The 20,845-nt window shown below is 38.5% G+C and overlaps 1 protein-coding gene and 1 pseudogene across 6 annotated transcripts; both read left to right on the top strand.

The window, feature by feature from the left end:
* Window positions 1–2,411: 2,411 nt before the first annotated feature.
* Window positions 2,412–8,054, top strand: LOC129356452 (kinesin heavy chain-like; annotated as a pseudogene).
* A 2,275-nt stretch (window positions 8,055–10,329) lies between these two features.
* LOC129356431 (uncharacterized) lies at window positions 10,330–19,971 on the top strand. Of its 6 annotated transcripts, none has more exons than XM_055026014.1 (9): window positions 10,330–10,564; window positions 11,078–11,189; window positions 12,225–12,356; window positions 14,233–14,279; window positions 15,339–15,398; window positions 15,705–15,843; window positions 16,662–16,781; window positions 17,236–17,385; window positions 19,651–19,971. In XM_055026014.1, exons 4-9 carry the CDS (start codon window positions 14,240–14,242, stop codon window positions 19,658–19,660), a joined length of 519 nt encoding a protein of 172 aa, XP_054881989.1. In that variant the 5' UTR covers window positions 10,330–10,564; window positions 11,078–11,189; window positions 12,225–12,356; window positions 14,233–14,239; the 3' UTR covers window positions 19,661–19,971. The 6 variants fall into 6 exon arrangements, 5 of the variants coding, with proteins under 5 accessions (XP_054881989.1, XP_054881991.1, XP_054881990.1 ...); XM_055026013.1 differs by lacking the exons at window positions 10,330–10,564; window positions 11,078–11,189 and adding exons at window positions 11,659–11,902; window positions 15,520–15,555; XM_055026016.1 differs by lacking the exon at window positions 15,339–15,398 and having other exon boundaries at window positions 10,334–10,564; window positions 15,708–15,843.
* The last annotated feature ends 874 nt before the right edge of the window (window positions 19,972–20,845 follow it).

Here is a 20,845-nt window from a genome sequence, read left to right as displayed (position 1 = left end):
CAGTGTGAACTAGAAGCAGCTCCACAGAGATGAAAACATCCCCAGAGACTCTGAGCGGAGCTAACGATGCTAACTGACTAGCAGCATCTTGTTTTACACAAAAACTGATTATCAGCAGCTGCAGATTTAAACTCTGATGCTGAACAGCAGCGACTGTCCTTCAGTTCACTGATCATCACTCACTAATGTATTATTAAACTTATATAAAGGATTAAGGAAATTAATAATCGCTCATAGATTTATTATTAAAGTAGCGTAAATGATTTTAGTGTGTAGTTACAATGTGTGACCACAAGAGGGCGGTAGAAAGCGAGTCTCTTCCAGAAAACAAAATTAAAAGTTAATCTGTTTGCTACAGTGCGCGGATATTTTTTATTTATTTATCAAAACATTTATTGGCTTTTCCATTTTATTAATTGTCCTTTCGATGATTTTATCCAGCTTGATGCTCTGATCTCAGCTGTTGAAGCTTATCACTAATAAAATGTTTTTGTTAATATTTGTAGCTTTTTGACACTTTGATTCTCAAAATTAGCCACAGTTAATATATATATATTTTTTTACAGAATGAAATGTAATGTTTTTTCAGCTACATTTTTATCAAGAGTAATAGAAATGATTACTTTCTGAGTAGTTGTTGTTCTCTTTGTGTCTAAATGATTTTACCAATTTATCTCCGTCTCTAATAACATACAAGTAAAATATATAGATTATTATTCATAGGATTGAGTTAATAAAGCTGTTGTCATTAGAAACAATTTAGTGAAAAGTTTAAAGTTTATCAGTTTTATGATGGTTGATTGAGTTCTTACTGCCCTCTGGTGGTGAACTGTCATAACTACAGTCATTTTGATGTTTATTTTTGTTTTAAGTTTTAGTTTATGAAGTCAGATCAAGTCAGATTTACATTACTGTTGTGAAATAAAAGTCACTGCAGGATTTTATTAGAAAAAAAATCTTATTAGAAAAAACGTTTAAAACAGCAGCTTGATTTTATGATTTACATCTATTTTCATTTCATATATAACTCCAACCAGTGAAGTAAAATGTGTCAGTATAATATATGAGTCAGAAAACTGCGGATATGTCTCAGGAAACTGTTAGTTTCTCTCTAAATTCCACATTAATTGATATTAAAAGTAAATGCAGCATTATCAGTACTGTAGTTCCCACTATGGACACGAGAGGGCGGAAATTCCCGCTTTCAATATAGAGGTGAGTTTGTAGAGCTGCAGCTGGTTTCAGACGTTTTTTAAGTTGATCACATTTATGTCATTTTCATTATAAATATTAATATTAATCTTATTATAGTCGGTCTAATTGACTGATATATAGATGTGTTATTAACATATTGATAACTCATCTATATCTCCTAAGTAAATTACCCACTTATGCTTTCTGATAGAATAATAAACAAACAAGCTAAAATGTACTTACGGGAGAATTTAGGTCATTGTTTTATTTTTGAAAGAATCCAAAGGAAGTGCTATTCACATAAATGCTCTCTGGCTTTACTCTTGTTGTAGTTGCAGACGTTGGACAGTATGGGCCCCTAGTGTCCACTAGGGGGCCAGAAGGCTAAGTTAGCAGTTAGCTAGATTCCCGCTAATGAAGCCCTTGTTGCTCTCTTGGTGTTTGTTATTTCTTAAATCTTCTTCATATTTTAACATGAAATCAGAGTTTTATCTGTCAGTGTGAACTAGAAGCATCTCCACAGAGTTGAAAACATCCCGCAGAAACTCTGAGCGGAGCTAAGATGCTAACTGACTAGCAGCGGCTTCAGAGGAGCTGTGGTTCTTAAAACTGGAGCTTCAGCTCCAACAGAGCTGAAACAAACTCTGGTTTAGGCGATAAGATGCTGAGCTTCCGGTCTGAAGGTAGGAAAATATTTATGAAAAGTTAAATTATTCTGCAAACAGTCAGAATGATGTTGATGTTTTAGCTGCAGAGCCGCGAACTGAACTATTAATATCAGAGCAGGGCGGTTTCTGCCCTCTAGCGGACACAGATGATAAATACACCTACTTGATAAAGTTAGAGCGTTTACAAACTACATTCTTTTCCGGTGAGTACTTTCACATTAAGAGCCATAGAAACGAGTTCCTTTGTTAGCTTTCATTTGAAATAATAATTTTACTTCTGTTGTTTTTCTCTTTGAAACAATAAACTGTTATTCAAAAGCAGCAAATTAAATTTTACTCACCTCAAACTGAAATGATTATCAATTCATAAAAGTATTTAAATAACATTAACAACCAATCTCTGACCGGTTCTATCTCTGACCCGGTTCTATCTCTGACCCGGTTCTCTCTGACCCGGTTCTTTTGACTCTCTTGTGTTTATGAAATCAGTTCCTACATTCAGAGACTCAAACTGAAATGTTCTTTAGAAGAAAACTTCATCTGGTTCTGATGTTGAAGCTGCAGCTTGAATCCGTCTCAGGATTCGGATCAGAATCCAGTTCGTATCACCGATCAGCATCACTGTGGCTCCAGAACCTGGCCTATCTCTACCTACAGGCCGGAGGAGGCCAAGAGGTCAGAGGGCAGAACCAGAACTGGACCTGGTGCCGTCATGTCGATGTTTTTAGATTTAATCTAAAAATTAAAGAATTTTTTAGATTAAATCTATCTAATGTAGAATTAGATTTTGAGATTTAATTTATTTCTTTTCTTGCTGCGAATCTCCGGTGAGTTCTGTGCTATAATTAGCTCGTTAGCTATCGATTAGCCACAAGCTAATGTTTTGCTGTTTGTATTAAAGGTTGGATTGTCATGAAATTTTATAGTTTAAAGTTGAAAGGAAAAAAAAAACAATCGGCGATACTTGTTTATGGGTCAGAATGCATGTTTCTACATGATGTTTGTAAGTGAATTAGAAATGTTTCTCGCTAATATTCTGCTAATATTGCACCTTTTCTTTTGAAATGGTGACACTGATGAGGTATTTAATTTATTTCGCTGTATGGAATTTAAGAGTGCTAAAAAATAAGATATTGATATCAATTCAGTGAATATTATTTTGTGATGTTTGTTGAGTTAAAAGACAAAAGTTATTTATCACAAGTACAAATAATTTTATCTACACGGAGAGGAGATAAAATTTCACTGAGGTGACTTAGAGTTGCATAATAACACTAAGTGAAAGATATTTCTGCTACATGCAGGTTGTTTTTTTTTTGTGTTGAGGAAACACATGAAAAACAGCGAGCCAGGATCCACAAGATCAGATTCACATTGTGTCCACTACGATGCCAAAGAAGAACCTTCTGTTCCACTAGATGGGTGGGATTGGGTTAGGGTTAGCTACAACATGACATTCAGATCTGAAAACTGAACTGAAACCGAATCAAAGGAAAAGAAACCCCTGAACTTGACTGACTTGACTTAGGACTCCTAGAGGAAAACATTGACTATTTTGTTCTGTTCGTGTTATTGCCAAAATGTGTAATAAATATGTGTTTTGTTCAACTCTTTGTTTCACTTTTTCCTCCTGAGATGAACCTAGTTTCTGATACGCTAATTGATCATAAAGATTTATAGTCACTGATTCCCTTGTCGTACGTGACTACCAGGTTAGTAGACCTTACATTTATGATTAGAGTAATAATAAATACAAAATGTTTAAATTCTCAGTAAGCAGTGACCAGACTCTAAATTGTGTTCTCTCTGCAGGTTTCTTATTTTGAAATCTACCTGGGTAAAATCAGAGACCTGCTGGACGGTGAGTCTGTTCTCCCACTTCCACGTTCTGACCTTCAGGAATCCACATTTTACTGAGGATCTTTCTCAATTCTAGCACCAGCTGAGTTTTGAGATCTTTGTCTTGCTTTCAGTGTCGAAGACGAACCTCGCTGCATGAAGACAAGAACAGAGTGCCCTATGTGAAGGTCAGTAAGACGAGTTTCAACTTCTTCAATGAGGGTTAGATCTGGTTTGACACAAACATATTTCGATGTTTTTATCTGTAAATGATGTTGTTCCAGCTGTAACGGCCTGCTCTCGTTTCAGGGCTGCACTGAGCGCTTCGTGTCCAGTCCTGAGGAAGTGATGGACGTCATCGACGAGGGAAAGGCCAATCGGCACGTGGCAGTGACAAGTACGTAAACATATTTATTTATCACATTTATTCAATTATAACTTTTTACAAAAACAGAAAATATGTAGAACAAGTCTAAGACATGTTTTGTGCCTGCTGCAGATTTACCATTTTTTGTTTTATACTGAAGTCTAATTCTGCAATCATGAACTTTTTGATCTGTGTTTTGTTGCTGCATGCCTTTATTGATATCATTTAGACAAATAACACATTTTCTCTCAGTTTCAGCTGCTATACTGTGGATTTTCTGTGGCAAAATGAAATTTCACATCAAAAGTACAAAAATAACCCTGAACTACCTACTGTTGGCCAGTAGGGTGCAGTAAGCCCGAGAGCATTTAAAATGCATTTGCAAAAAAATATTTGGTTAAAAATTATATTTCCATAAAGATATCAAAAATCTTGTTCAAAAACATATTTTTGCTGGTAAAATATTTCCTGTTAGGGTTTATTTTTCCTACTAAATATCTTTATTATGTTGTTGGATGGAGTAAAATCAGACGATCTTTTGGGAAATTGAGTTTTTCTCACCAAAAAACACAATCTGGTAAAATGATTATATGTGCAACTGCTGCAGAAAATGGATTAAAACAATCTTTTAATTGACTTTTTTATCTTCTGTCATCATTGCCTATGTGGCGTTGGCTTATTTAAAAGGGACTTTCTTTACATAAAATGAGCAGAAGATGATTTATGACTGATATATATTTTTTTAATGAATGATTTTTCTGTTTCTGCTGCAGACATGAATGAGCACAGCTCTCGCAGCCACAGCATCTTTCTGATCAACATCAAGCAGGAAAACGTGGAAACGGAGAAGAAACTGTCAGGGAAGCTTTACCTGGTGGATCTGGCCGGCAGCGAGAAGGTCAGTCTGAGATTAATGAGGTCGCATTCCTCTGCTGAGCTGTGAGATTCATAAAGTCCGATTGTTTGACAGGTCAGCAAGACCGGAGCAGAGGGGGCGGTGCATCAACAAATCTCTGTCGGCGTTGGGGAACGTCATCTCGGCTCTGGCTGAGGGAACGGTGAGTTGGTTCTCCCTGAGGTTCTGATGGAGCGAGTTGGAGATGGTTGATCTGATCCCGGTTCCCCAGAAAACCCACGTGCCGTACAGAGACAGCAAGATGACCCGGATCCTGCAGGACTCCCTGGGAGGAAACTGCCGCACCACCATCATCATCTGCTGCTCGCCGTCCGTCTACAACGAGGCCGAGACCAAGTCCACGCTCATGTTTGGACAGAGGTACTCCTGGCTTCTTCTCTGGAGCGACAGCTAAAGGAAACACATTCAGGTTTTGGATCTCGGCTGCTTCTAAGAACAGTCCAAACGCTGCGAAAAACTAAATGTTAATGTTATTTTGTTGTTGTTTTCTTTGGTTTACTAAAAACCTCCAGAATGTAACGTCACAAATTAGCAAACAGTTACCTAGCAACCCAAGCTGAGCTTCAGTATGTTTGATACAATGGCTGCTGGAAAAGACAAGTGTTTTGTGGTTGTCTTACCATCCAGAAACCATTCGCTGCATTCTTGTTGCTTGTGCTGGAGGCTCTTCTTGACTTGTTGTCTGGAGGCCGACAAATATCATTTCAGGGGCCTCAAATGGCCCTCAGGCCGCAGTTTGGACACCCCATCTGTAGATGTTGATTTGAAGTAAAGTTGGGAATTTAAAAGTGATGCTCCCTTTTTTTATTGTGTCCTCTCTCTGCAATGAATTGAGAGTGTAATCAGCTCCACATCATGATACTGCCACCACCATGCGTGTCAGATGTCATGTATGTTCGCCTGCAGTGTTTCAGATCTTTGGGTCGTGTGCAGGTGAAAGTTGATGTCAGTTCTGCAAACTAACTCAGGTGTTCAAAGTGAGGGACGCGGCCATTTACGGCCCGAGGACTGATTTAGTGCGGGACTCAAAGCACAAAAAGAAAAAATCAGGACAAAACTACAACTTTTAAATGAAAATCATGTTAGATGCATCACACAGTGATCATCTGTTTCTAGCTTTTGGTTCCCTTCTATTGTCATGGTATCTAGAACATGCACTCATTGTCTTTTACTCAAAACTTCACATCTATGAACTAAAATCTGCTTTTAGTTGCTGGATTCAAGCTTCCAGGACATTTTATTTTTATTAGCAAGAGTAGATAAATACTTTTTCAGTTTTTTTCAATTTACAAAAAATTCTACAAAAAACCCTCTGAGTAATTTACTTTTTAAATTTAAATATTTATGCTTTGTTTATTGTTGAGTATATTAAAAGAATCACAACAATTTTTGTGATTTTATTTGTTAAAAATGTCATTTTTTTGGCTTTCAGTTATTTTGTCCCAAATACATTTGAACCCTCCTGATGTGCAGATGTTGTGATGGACTGATGGTGGCCATCTTGTCTGGTTCAGGGCGAAGACCATCAAGAACACGGTGTGTGTGAACCTGGAGCTGACCGCAGAGGAGTGGAAGAAGAAATACGAGAAGGAGAAGAACAAGAGCCTGAAGAGCGCCATCCAGAGGCTGGAGGCTGAACTGAACCGCTGGAGGAACGGTACGTGGAAAACGTTACAATCTGCTGAGTCTGCATTGTGTCCCCATCCTCACTCTTCCTCATCCGCTGTTGGTTAGTAACCACAGAGACTCCTCCTCCTCCTCTGTAGCCATTGTTCTTTAAATCTTGCTGAGTTTGTTGCTGATGGAAAATGTTCCTAAGCATTAAATCAACATCCCCTCTACACACACACACACACACACACACACACACACACACACACACACACACACACACACACACACACACACACACACACACATACACACACACACACACATATTCTAGCAGCTGCAGCCAGACCTGGACGGGTTTCTGGGTCTCTACGGCCTCATCATGACCGGCATGTTCATCAAGGAGAAGGTGGGTCCAAACCCAACAGAACCAGGCAGAACCAGGCAGAACATGTTTCCATGACGGGTCAAACCAGGAACACATTATTATTTAAGACCAAGATTATCATAATCAAGAAGACAGATCAGTAAACTTTACATTTTAATGACCATTTAGCTCTAGAACTGGAAAACATTTTAAATATCTAAAATCAATAAAACAAGTGAAATAAAATATCAAAACTATCCTTCAATAAAAAGCTGGTTGAGATTAAAACCTGTTTGTTTGGTAGAAAAAGGAAAACAATAAACAGTTTTCCTGAAACATTAAGTCATTTTTCTGCCTTTAACACATTCAGCAGCGAATACATGAGGATGATTGACAGCACTAAGCCCCTCCTCCTGGCTCTGATTGGTGGTTTTTGCTGCAGGTCGATATTTTCACAGTCGATCAGCTTCATAACAAACTGTCATCACAAACATATTTTTATAAATTCGTTCTTTCAGACGGTTTGTGAGTTTTCAGAACTTATTCTGGACCTTCTGTGTTCCAGTTCTTCAGAACCAAAGCGAAGGGCTCAGACGATGGAACCTACGCTGTGAGTCCCGTCGTCTCGTCGTGTCGCAGCTCAGATTTTCTCTTGAATTCGTCTTCATGTGTTTTTGTGTTCAGTCTCTCAGCAGAGCGACGGGCGACACCTACGAGCCGCTGATGACCGACCCGGAGCGAGGACGGGTGAGTCCAGATGTCCGGTTCTGAAGGTTCTGGTTCTGTTCAGATGCTTCATCTTGTTTCTTCTCGTTGTGTCTCTCAGAACCGCCGAGCGCCGGATGACTCCACCTACACGGTACCAGACGAACCGTCCAGAACAGAACCGCAGTGACCTCTGGATGTTTATCTAACTGGTTCTGTTTGGGTTTCAGGGCCTGCAGAAACGATCAGAACCGACGTATAAAGAGCTTCCTGTGAGGAGAGAGGTGAGCGTCTGAACACGATGAGGTTCTGTCAGGTTCTGGAACCGGTTGCATTAAAAACTCTTGTTTTTGCAGCGTCAGCGGAAGAACGAGCAGGTTTACCAGGTGAGTACCGACCGGACCGGACCGGACCGCTCCGACCCGTCCAACATCTGCTCTGATCAGCTGATTGATTAACTGATGGGATGCTTTCAGGGTCTGAGCTCGGTCACCAGAGACACCTACGACTCCCTGCAGATGCAGCCGCTTCCGGCCCGCTAACCGGGTCGGTTCTGAAGAATCCTGCAGATCAGCACCAAGTTTTACTCTGATTGGACCCGACGGCTCCTCAACATCTGGGAATTTAAGGCTTTTCCCACCAGATTTGGAGCTTTAAAATTCTGAAATATGACAGTTTTTTATTTAGTGCTCATCAATGTGATCAATAGTTTTGATTAGTTTAAATGGAAATCAATAATTCCACTCATTAATTAGCATTCTATGCCGAGAAGTTTCACTGTTGTGTAAATATTTGTATGAGGATGAGAAACAGGAGGAAACCTGCTCAATAGTTTCTGCTTCTAATGTCTGACTGTGTGAAGTCTGAAGAACCTGAAGTCAGTTTGAACTGGATGGAAACACAAGAAGGACAATTTAAACACATTTAGTCAAATCAGAGATAAATCAAATGAAAATAGATATTTAGGTTAACATTAATATGATGGACATTATGATCATTTAATTGTTATTCTGCTGTTTTTAATCATATTTCTTGTCTCCTATGACTCATTTTTATTAACTTTTGTTGTTTTTTATGTTTTCCTGAGAATTTCTGCTGTTTTTAGAATGTTATTAAATGTAAAGCTTTTATCTGATGATTAAATGAGTCTTAAATAAACATCTGTTACTCATTTCTGCCTCCTGGTGGACAGAATGAAGGTTTGCAATAATAAAGATTTACCTATAATTTATTCAATTTTGCCAGTAGAATTAGTTACTTATTTAATTGGAAGATTGTTTCACTCATAATTTGGGTAAATGTTGTGTTATCAGTGAAATAATCTGCATGATTCATCAATATTAAGAAATAATTGACTGAAAAGAAGCTCATGTGTTTTGCTGAAGTTATTAGTCACTGGCTCCCAGTGAGGGACCAGACCAAGAGCAGCAAGAGACCAACTAGAACTAGAAGTCAGGGTTTCCTCTGCTTCATCAGCCTGCTGGGCTGATACTGTTGTACTGTAGTGAGAAGGGGCGGAGCCTGAGGTGAGTCAGGAACAATAAGATCAGGAGAAACAGATTATTCACTTTTTATCAGTAAAACAATCAGAGGAGGGCTTCACAACCCTCCTCTGAATTATGACACTCAAAACTTTGTAATATTTTAACCCAAAAACGCAGCGGGCCGCTGATGGACGACCTTATGACCCCACCCTGAAGTGTTCCCAGGTAATTCCTGCATCAGGAATTTTGTGTTAAATGATATTTACTAGTTTGATTAACATTGATCTGAAACCTTCACCTTCCATTTATGACACATCAGAAAAAGTTCCTGCTGGACGGATCTTAATGTTTGGAGGTTGAACCTTTTTTTTTTCAGGCATGTTGGCAACGAGGAAACATTCCTGCACAGCAGAGACAGAAACTGGTAAACATCTTCCAGTGAACGGCTGCAGCAAGTTAAAACCTGTTTGTAACTCTGCAGGTTTTTAATTTTCGTTGGAAACGTTTGAGACAAACTAGTTGAACAACTTAAAGCCTCCATCTAAGAGAGGCCAAAGATTAAAGAAGTTTATGTTCAGTAGTGAAGGAGGATCAGGTGAGAATCATCATGGAAAGACCAAAGATAAAATGAAAAATAAAAAAGATTAGAAACTGAAAAAGTTGTGAAATCTTTGCCATTTAGGAAAATGTTAAACTTTAAAAAATGTTGTGGACTATGTTTCAGATTCTTTATTTATTATTATTATTATTATTATTATTATTATTATTATTATGACTTTAAATGAACTTTCTGGCCAAAATTTAGCATCAGAGCTAAAAAGATAATTAAATGTGTAGCAGTTGAATGATGTTAGCTAATGCTAATGCTAATTAATGTCTATGGTGACCTTTGACCTTCCTGCCAGGGTTCTTGAGTTATTCTGAAATGTTTGTTTTTTTTAGAAAAGTAAAAAAACTATTTTAAACAGGATCAGGAACTGAAGTCGGTCATGTAGTGAAAGACGACTGGATGGATCCGACTGACTGAAACTTTAACAACAAACATCCACAAGTTACTGGATGATAAACTATTTCCTCCTTTCTGGGTCTTTTTCTTCTGCCCAGATCATTGATTAATATCTGGATCAATACAGTGGAGATGCAGAGGAGATAATAATGTTCCTGTAAAGCTGATCACAGTCAAAAGACGTTTTTACACCAAGATTGAATCAAACTGACGACTTTAAAACTTTTACACAGTAATGTTTCATTTTTAGATGTTGTCTTTCATTATTATTGTAGCAGAATGAAGCCTGCCCTCAGGATTGAGGACATGTGGCACCTATTGCCTCATAATCAGTGTGAGCATAAAGGAGACTCTCTTCAGTGGGAAGGTCACCTGGTTGACTTGCAGTGGTCGAAACTCTGAAATCAGTAAGTAATGTTTCTCCTTCTGTATAAGGCCTGTAACTTGAGCTGGATAATTCAAATAGTTTAAATCTAGAAGCTGCCTGAAGTCTCCTGTTTGATGGTGGGGTGTGGCTGTAATTTACCCTCCCCAGTTCAGCTTGGCAACAGAAAACGGCTCAGTAGTTTTATATTGTACTCATGCAGTTCAATAACATGAAATGACAATTATTTTCTATATTAAACATACTGGCAATCGGATCCTCCTGCCATTTGGCTGGAAGGCTCTCTGGTCGGGGTGGAGTCATCCAGCTCTGCTAGGTGACAATGGCTTCCTCTTCCTCCTGCCATTTTTCTAAATCTCTCCTATTAATCTAACTTCATTTCAGACATAAAGCTGCTGCAGCTCACTGGAGGCCCTGCTGCTTTGTTTTTGCTTTGTTTGTTTTTTTATATCCTGCTTTGTTTTCAACTATTGGTTTCTGGGTTTATCATTTTTGATTAAATTTGCTTTGTTTGACCCCATCCTCTTGTCTCCAGGCTGAAGGCAGTAAGGGTGGTGGGGGGGCATCCAGGGGCCTGGACCCGTGTGATGTGCAAGTGACCAGTGTTGGGATTTCTTCACGATCAAGTGTCTGTTCACAAGAGCTCGGTGATTTATTTTGTTTTAGGAACCAGGACCCCACATTTGGGCTGGTAAACCTCAGTACGATGCAAATCTTCCCATTGTGGTTCTTTAATTTTTGTTTTTAAAACATGGATCAATGATATTAACTATATTATGGTGGAATAAAGTTTTGTTCTCGTTGTTTACGAACCTTAAGTGCCTTACTGACCAAGTTCTTGGGTGCAACTCCCAACGTGGCGTTGACACCTGTTGGTCACCCTGGTTTGAAGGGGCAGAGGAGTCGATCATATACTCGTGTTGCCACACGATTATTTTTACCTTTAATCTGCAGTAATGAAAATGGTTCCTCTCTTTGCTGCTCAGGTTATAAATGTTCAAACTGGTTGAACTGGTGGATGAAGAACTGGAGGCTGCAGAGCTGACAGGCTGGAAAACCATCAATCTGTCCAGATCTTCTGATCAGAACCAGAACCAGAACCAGGCACCAATAGAGAGCAAATCATTTAGTTTACAAAAACTAAATGAGCAAACTGAGGAAGGAGGAAACATTCCTGCACAGCAGAGACAGAAACTGATAAACATCTTCCAGTGAACGGCTGCAGCAAGTTAAAACCTGTTCAGCAGGTTTTAATTTTCGTTGGAAACGTTTGAGACAAACTATTTGAACAACTTAAAGCCTCCAGGCTAAAAGAGACAAAGATTAAAGAAGTTTATGTTCAGCAGTGAAGGAGGATCAGGTGAGAATCATCATGGAAAGTTTCCTTCATATCAACATTAAACAAGATTAAATAAATGAATAAAATCTGTATTTAATATGAACATGTCAGATGGAGAAACATCAACATTTCAAGGTTCTTGGTTCTGTTGGCTCAGATCATAAAAGCAGCAACTATTATTACTTTTATTTGTTAAATTTCTTTATAGATGAAACTGAAAATCTCCATTAATTTAATAAAAATTGATTAAAATCCTGAATATGTTTCAAACTTAAAGAAGCTTTAAACCTAAACGTGAACTTGTTGTTTAACATTTATTTCCTGGTTTCTTGTTATTCAACAGGTGAACACACCTCTGCTGTCAGGGGGCGGAGCCTCAGGTGGGTCCCATTAAAGTTCTGGAGAATCGGTCCGGTTCTCCAGTTCGCTCCCACTGGGTTTGTGTGAACAGAAGGAGAAGCAAAGATCTGATCAGGTGAGTTTTAACTCCACATTCTTCTGGTTTCCAGTCCTGACTGGTTTCTCTCTCTGAGCTGCTGGTTCTGGTTCTGGTTCTGGTTCTGGTTCAGCTGAGATGTCTGGTTCCTGGTTGGTGGATGAAAATATTTCAATATGAAGTCAATAATTTATTGATCAGGGAGGATTTCTCCAGATTGAATCAGTCTGTGGAGCCAGAAGACAGCTGATCACATTTCAATCAATTATTGATCAGTAAGAAGTGATTATGGTGAAATATAAACACAGCGCCCCCTAGAGTTTTTAAAAACATCCACTGCTGTTATTTAGACCTGAACTGAGTTAAAACGTCAAACCATCAGAACCAATAAAAATACTATTGGACCCGTTTACACACCCAGCAGGAAGTCGGCCATTTTGGATCAAATGTCTTGTTTGTTAGTTTGTTTGTTTCAATAGTGATGCGTAAATGACGCGTCATGAAACGTTTCCACCCCTTTACAAAACTGTATTGATAATGTGTCACTCAATAGTGACACCTGGACATTAAACATCCCTACAGGCAAAGCAGTTGACAGACATATTTCATGACCTGGTCTATATAATAAGACTTAAATCATGGTATTTTATTGTATTTATAAATTGTATTATGTCATCGGTTAAATTCTAAATCTTAGATTCTAAATTTGATATTCTTCGATTCAGTCAATAAATGAAGTGAACATGGACCATAAAGTGAAAATTTAAGTGAATGTGTTTGGAATGAGGATGCTTAAAGACTGAGTGTTTTTATTTTTGTTTCTTCACAAATTTTCATAAAAAAGAAAAAAAAGTTTTTCAAATATTTTGAAGTTTAGTTTGTTACGCTTTTGACACACGACTTCTACTGTAGAAAAAAATGAAGTAAACAATACATTTATATGAAATAATTATAAAAAGCCACTGAGTAATTAGTAGAATGATTATATACCTGAGTTTCTCCAGGTGTGTCTGGGATTCATTCTGATGCCCTGTGATGCCTCAGCATTGAGAAGGTGAATTTATTGAAATAAGACATTTCTGTCAAAAATGTGCAACTCTAAACCTGCAGAGCATAATATGAAAGTAAACTAACAGCTGAATTTGGATTCAGATAGATCAAGTAGAAAGTGGAAAGAACCGGATGAAACAACGACAAAGTGAAAACCAATTCCTTATTTTCTAATTAAGATCAAAATGGTCAAAATTACAAAACCTTTTGTTTGCTTTGAAAGGTTTCATAGTTGTCGCTGTACCGTAAAAGATCAAGAATTAGTTTGGAAATGCATCAAGTTGACAGATTTGCTTCCTTATAAACACAGTTAGGCGCCTCAGTGTCATTTCAGTTCCTCTTGGTCATGTGACTGGATGAAAGCAACACGCACCGACACGATGTTTCGTCTAAGGGCTTCATGTATGCGCCAACACATCGGTGTTGCTGGACCCATCACTATTTTTGACATTTTGACCTTCCAAGTAAAAAGTGAACTAAAAATCTGAGGTTTGTTTGTGAAAGCTCAGATGTTTGAGCTTCTTAAAAACCAAGAAAACTTTCCTCCACTCCGACCGTCGCTCTATTTCTGAGGCTCATTCTGTTTTTTTAATAATTCAGCAAATATCTGATGAATTATTGGTTCAACCACAGTAATAATTTTTACAAACCCTTAATAGTAAGTCTGAATTATTGAATTATTCCACTGACGGATATTTCCAGTCCAGTTCAATTGGTGGCAAGATTTTGACCTTTGACCTTTGTGCTTGTGTGTTTTAAATAAATACTTTTGGGTACTTTTAGTTTCCATTCCAACTGCATAAGATAAAGTAAATTATTCATGACATAAAGTCTGAAAACGTAATGAATCCTTCATGTTTTCCAGATAAAAGATGGCGCAGCAGCAGGAAGTCCAGCAGGAAGTGGATTTTGGTAAGTGATCAGAAGCAGAAATGAACCTTCATGAAGGAACAAATTGACCAATCACAGCCCGTGTTGCTGCCATGTGATGAACCTCAGCCTCAGAGTATTTATTGTTTTCATGTTTCCTGTTCAGTGAAGCTCTGCTGGAAACTGAGTTTCTGTGAAACCTGAAGATAAAATTTATCCAATAATCACATCATTTATTACTAATTTATTATCAAAGGCTGTCTCTGTCTTTTATCCCAACATTTGGTGACAGAGATGCTAAAGCTTAGAGATGGAGATTAAAAACTTGTTGAAAGTAAAAGACAGAAAAATGATGAAAATGTTAATCAGTCGATATTTTCACCAATAGGTCAGACAGAGGTCATGACTCCCTTTCTGACCTAGAACTGCCTTAAAGTTCAGTTCACAGATAAAAACTGAACACATTCACAGCCTCAGAATAAACTGGTCCATGCTGATGAAACATCCGGTGAAACAAAACTGGTCTTTTATTTTGAAAAAGAAACAGCTGCTTCCACTTAGGATCCGTTAGACTGATCCTAAAACCTTTTGAAGTAAATGAGAAGGCCAGTTCTCATATTCAATAGTACGTGATTTGTATCTGTACCTCACTCACAGTAATAGCAGCGATGAGAGAGAAATGTTATGCACTGAGCTGATATTTTTGATAAAAGAATGAAAATTAATAGTTAGGAGCCAAGATATCCCAGTGACACCAGTACGCTCTGGAGGACCTTGACAGAAAACCCAGAGCAATTTCAAAAGATTGTAGGGAAGCTGACACTCGATGCAACGATCAAAATTTTCACCAATAGAGCAATGTTTGTAGGCGTGAGAGCAAGTTAAAAATGTTCAGCTATGTAATATGAGGTAAAGGTTAGGCAGTAGAAATCAATGGAAGTCAATGGAAGTCTCACAAAGATAGTCTGACAAACGTGTGTGTGTGTGTGTGTGTGTGTGTGTGTGTGTGTGTGTGTGTGTGTGTGTGTGTGTGTGTGTGTGTGTGTGTGTGTGTGTGTGTGTGTGTGTGTGTGTGTGTGTGTGTGTGTGTGAGCATCTCAGCTGTAGGTCCTACAGACAGAGAGCTGATCGGGTCAGAACCCAGAGAACAGACACTAACAGGTTTAGTTTCTGTTTTATTCACTTTAAAGGAAACAAAGTAAAGACACAAACATGATTCCAGTTTAGACCTGAAAATGTTTAAACTCAGTTCTATCTCTAATTTCCTTCCTAAGTTCTGCAGATGTTTGTGAGGAGATGAGCCAGCAGACATCAGAAGGTCATGAAGGACTGAAGGAGAGAACAATTCAAACCAGATGTTACCTGCTGGAATCTGGTTCCTCTGATGATGGGAACCAGCTTTCTGCTTCACAGGACAGTTACTGGGACTGGATCACTGGAATGACTGGGTCTGGTTTCTCTCTCCAGAAGTCCAGAAGACGGAATATCGGCATCAAAAGAAGGAGAGAGCAGAACCTCCAGGATCCATCAGTCCATCTATGAGGAGTGACCGGTCCAAAGGAAACAACCCAAAGTTCAGTGATGAACCTGGATCCTCAGACAGAAAGTAAGAAACAGTTTCTAACTGATTCATGTGAATCTATAGAGATAAAATATAAATGATATGAACTGGTTGATCTCAGTGTTTGAATAAAAAGTATTTTTTATTGTAAATTAATTTAAAGCTGAATAAACATGAAGGATGTTGGTCAGAAAATCAGAATTTGAATGAAGGTCTGAATGAATCAATGATGAAAATGTTGCATGAAAACAAAACCAACCAAGAATGTGAAGAGCAATGGTCCAGTTTTATATACTGGGAACACTGGGTCCAGTTGATCCAGGTAGGCTGATAACCTGGCCACGCCCACTGAGCCTCAGCAGCTCCAAACAGAAAGGTCAAAGGTCAAAGCGGCTCCAGAGGACTGGGCTGGACTTGTGGTTCTGAGGTTCTTCTTCCTGGTCGGTTCTTGGGTTCTGGTCTTTCATGACCCACATCGGCTCTTCAGACCAGATGAACAGCTTTAGTTCTGATCCTCTGCTCTCCACCTTCTGCCACTAGATGGCAGCAGTGAGACTCTTTGCAGTGCATTCTGGGTATTGGAGTTTTATCAATGGATACGACAGAAGAACTTTGTGGAATAATTCCTAGAAATATAATATGATCAGCTCCATCAAACTGGAACATGAGCCTGTTGTTCTGCAGGTTCTGCTGTGACCCAGAGAAAATGTTGAGTTTGACCCAATAAATAGTCTGAATGTTTCATTCTGGAGCTTTAAACCTTCTGCTTCTCTGCAGCAGTTTGTGTTCAGAGCTTCTTCTCTGGTTTTTATCTCAGTTTCTCACTGATTGATGATCTGAATAACAACATGTTTGTGTTTCAGAGGGCAGAACCACAGATGGAGAGCAGAACCTCCAGGACCCATCAGTCCGTCTATGAGGAGTGACCGGTCCAAACCAGATCCTCCAGACTTCAGTAATGAACCTGGATCATCAGAACCAGAGTAAGAAACCAGTTTCTAACTGATTCATGTGAATCTATAGAGATAAAATATAAATTAACTGGTTGATCTCAGTGTTTTAATAAACAGTAACTTAATTTTCTTACTGATTAATTTAAAAGTTAGACATGAAGGATGTTGGTCAGTAAATGAGTTTGAATGAATTAATATGGATTAAAATGTTGCATGAAAACAAAAACATGTGAGGAGCAACAATTCAGATTGTCTGTAAACCCACTGAAGCAGTGAAACCAGCATCTTCCAGACTGGGAACACTGGCATCAGTCATCATACCAAATATAATTCAATGAAGTACTTAAAACCAGAAATCATCAATGTTCTGAGGTTCTGTTCTGACCCAGTTTCTGGTCCCTGGTTCTTTGTGGACCTTCATGAACATGTCCAGCTCCAGCCTGTTGCTAGTGAATATTTCAGTGATGAAGAAATGTCTTCACAGGAGCAGCTTTAGTGAGGAGGAGCTTCCATCCTGCTGTGCTTTGGGTCAGAATGTTCTGATGGATCCGGGCTGGACCAGCTGCCCCCAGTGTGGGAAACGACCCAGAACAGGATCTGGACCTGACAGCCAATCAGAGCAGCCGTGCTCCAGGTGAGACTGAACATGTCCAATCAGAGCTTCTTCCTTCCAGATCCACGTCTTTAGTTGAGATTTGAACATTTAAGGATTAAAAGTTTTATGTCTCAGTAACTCGACTTAATAAACTATTCATTTAATTTCAGCCTGTTCAAAAAATGGCCAAGATAAATGTACAAATTTGACTTTATTTTGTTCATTTTAAAATGATAAATGAAGACTCTTACTCTGAAGGGTCATGTTGCAGCAAGTTAAAATAATCACAATATGATGAATCTGCACATTTTAGTTAAAATCATAGACATTGTAAAACTCATAGCTGAAGGGTTTTCTGTATTTTATGTTTTCTCCTACATATTATGTTATTTCTAAGTTATTTAAGTGCCATAAGGTCTGTATTATTATTATTATAATATTAATATTGTTTTTAATTTTAAAATGAGCAGCTCTAAATAAAAACATTTCATAGAATCACTTTGATGATTCTTACAGATCATTATATTTGGGTTTCAGCACATTATGAGGTTAAGGGGAATGAACTAGCAGAAAGGATGGCTCAAGGTATTGGTTTATATTAATGTTGTGTTTAGAATAACAGAAATATAGTGTATAATAAAACAATAAAAGAAAGAGAGGTGACAAAAGTTCTAGGTCAGCAAATTGCCCACCTGCCAATATGGTTAATCTGATTCTGCTGAAAAGGATTTTTATCCTACTTTTATTGGTTATTACACCAGGCCGTTAAGGTTCTGCTGGAAAATTGCATCTTACAATTCAGAAAATGACTAAAGGACAATTCCACGAATTTCTCGCCACATTGAGCATCTTTAATGTGATCTACTTCAAAAACTAAAATGGTTTTCACGAGGCAGAAAGTGATTTTGAGCAACCTCAGAGGTCACTGAAGTCTCTGAAAAGCTCCTGGTTCAAGGTTGAGGTTCAGCCTGGAGATGATGGTAAATGTAGAATATAATAAGGAGTTATGTTACAGAAAAGCTTCTTCAGGAAGTGAATAGTTTGTGATCCAAACGTTGTTGGAGAAGAATCAGGCAGATGAATGTGAGGACAGCAGAGCTGCAGCAGCAACAGAGGAGTGGAGGACAATCTGGGGACCAACAACTAGAACAGAAACCTTTATTCACTCTGACAATATAACACAGACTGCATTATATATATTTACAGTATGAATGCAAAATGTAATAATACTAACAATCTGAGGAAAGTCATTTTAAATGTGAACATTATCGACATAATGAGTCATTTCTTTGGCAGATTAAAGCTTTTTCTCCAGATTCTTTCATAAAGGCTGAAAAATGAAGGGAGGAAACATTTTTCTGTTTCTATAAGGACAATGATGACATGATGCAGAAGAGTTGATGTTACTGAAAACTCCTGGATTCAATGACTCTGATGGTTTTGTTCCAACTTTATCACTGAATCATGTTTTTTACTACAGTTGTCTTCTGTGTTTCATTTTTAAGTCTGAATTGTAAATGTGGCAGTGAGCATGTAGAAACAGTAAAAACAGAGAGAGGAGAATGAAAACATGTCCATACATAGAGTATGCAGTATTCAGAACAATTCAAAGAGCATCAAACCTTATAAAACTGCGTTTTGAAGCCAAAATACCTGAGAATATTCAGAGCCAACCATGAGAATCAAGGCATTTCAAAATAAAACTCAGTTTCACACAAAGACGCAGCTTAAATGTTGGCTGTTGAACTGAATTGTTCAAAGTGGCAATAAAGTTAATAATCTATCAGCAGCTTCACAAATCTCTTTTATAAACATTACATTACCAAGACACATTAAAACAAACCTTTATCTTGGATTCTTTCTATTCTCCCTCTTTTCTTTCTCCCTGAATGATAAATCATTTTTTAGACATTGTTTTCCAACTTATCTTCTGATCAGAGCTTTGGACGTTTGGATCGGTTCTGGAAGCACCAGGAGTTTTTATTCTTTTGGTCTATAAAACTATGATTTCTACATACATTATCAAATATATTGTAACAAACCACTTCATGAGGAAATTGTGTGATTATGTCATTGTGATGACATAGAAATGGATATAAAATAAATCAGGTCCACTGATGGGGCCCCTTGGAGGCCCTGGGGCTGCTTAGTTTCTTGGGCCGGCCCTGAGACTGACGTTGGAAATAACTTTCTCTAATTATTGAATTATGTTTCCTTCATCAAAGTTTATGAAGAAGAACCAAACTGGCCACTTTATTAGTCCAGCAAATTGTTTTTATTTGTTTATTTTCTTTCTTTTTTCAGATATTGTTGATCTGTATCAGCCTGACCTTAAAGCGTCTCTGAAGATGATGTTCCAAGTCTCTCTGAAGGCGTCGCTGAACATGGAAATAAAACTGATCTGAACCAGATCACACTGAGCTCTACATCACAGAGTGGTCAACTAGAGAGGTCAACCAGGAACATGAGGTCAGACAGATTGAAACAGCATCCAGGAAACAAGAAACAATCAGAAGAGAAGACATCTTTAAAGTCCCACCTGGAGGAGATCAGCCAATCAGAACAGTGATGACCATGGGCGTGGCTGGCATTGGGAAAACACTGTTAACACAGAAGTTCACTCTGGACTGGGCTGGCAAAACCAACCAGAACATTGAGTTCATATTTCCATTCACCTTCAGAGAACTGAATTTACTGAGAGAGAAAAAGTTCAGCTTATTAGAACTGATTCATGAACGATTCACTAAAACCAAAGGAATCAGAAACTTTGAATCGTTCCAGGTTCTGTTCATCTTTGATGGTCTGGATGAAAGTCGATTTAATCTGGATTTCAAGAACAATCTGATCCTGACTGATGTTACAGAGTCCAGCTCAGTGGATGTTCTGCTGACAAACCTCATCAGGAAGGAACTGCTTCCCTCTGCTCTCCTTGGATAACCACACGACCTGCAGCAGCCAATCAGATCCCTGCTCAGTGTGTTGACATGGTGACAGAGGTCAGAGGGTTCACTGACCCCCAGAAGGAGGAATACTTCAGGAAGAGATTCAGAGATGATGAAGAGAAGGCCAGCAGGATCATCTCCCACATCCAGAAATCCAAAAGTCTCCACATCATGTGTCACATCCCCGTCTTCTGCTGGATCACTGCTAAAGTTCTGGAGGATGTGATGAAGACCAGAGAGAGAGAGAAACTACCCAAGACTCTGACTGAGATGTACATAGAGTTCCTGAAGGTTCAACTCAAAATCAAGGAGGAAAAATATGATGGAGGAAAAAAGACCAAATCTATCTGGAGTCCAGAGAACAGGAAGCTGATTGAGTCTCTAGGAAAACTGGCTTTTGATCAGCTGCTGAGGGAAACCTGATCTTCTATGACAAAGATCTCACACAGTGCGGCATCAACATCCAAGATGCTGCGTTGTTCTCAGGAGTTTTCACTGAGATGTTTAAAAGAGAGAGAGGGACACGCGACGTCTCCATCTACTCCTTTGTTCATCTG

This window comes from Poeciliopsis prolifica, unplaced genomic scaffold (assembly GCF_027474105.1).
Source record: "Poeciliopsis prolifica strain line A6 unplaced genomic scaffold, Auburn_PproV2 SCAFFOLD171, whole genome shotgun sequence".
In the NCBI taxonomy this organism is placed as follows: Eukaryota; Metazoa; Chordata; class Actinopteri; order Cyprinodontiformes; family Poeciliidae; genus Poeciliopsis; species Poeciliopsis prolifica.
The sequence above is the reverse complement of the archived record's forward strand: the minus strand, read 5'-3'. Positions and strand labels throughout refer to the sequence as shown.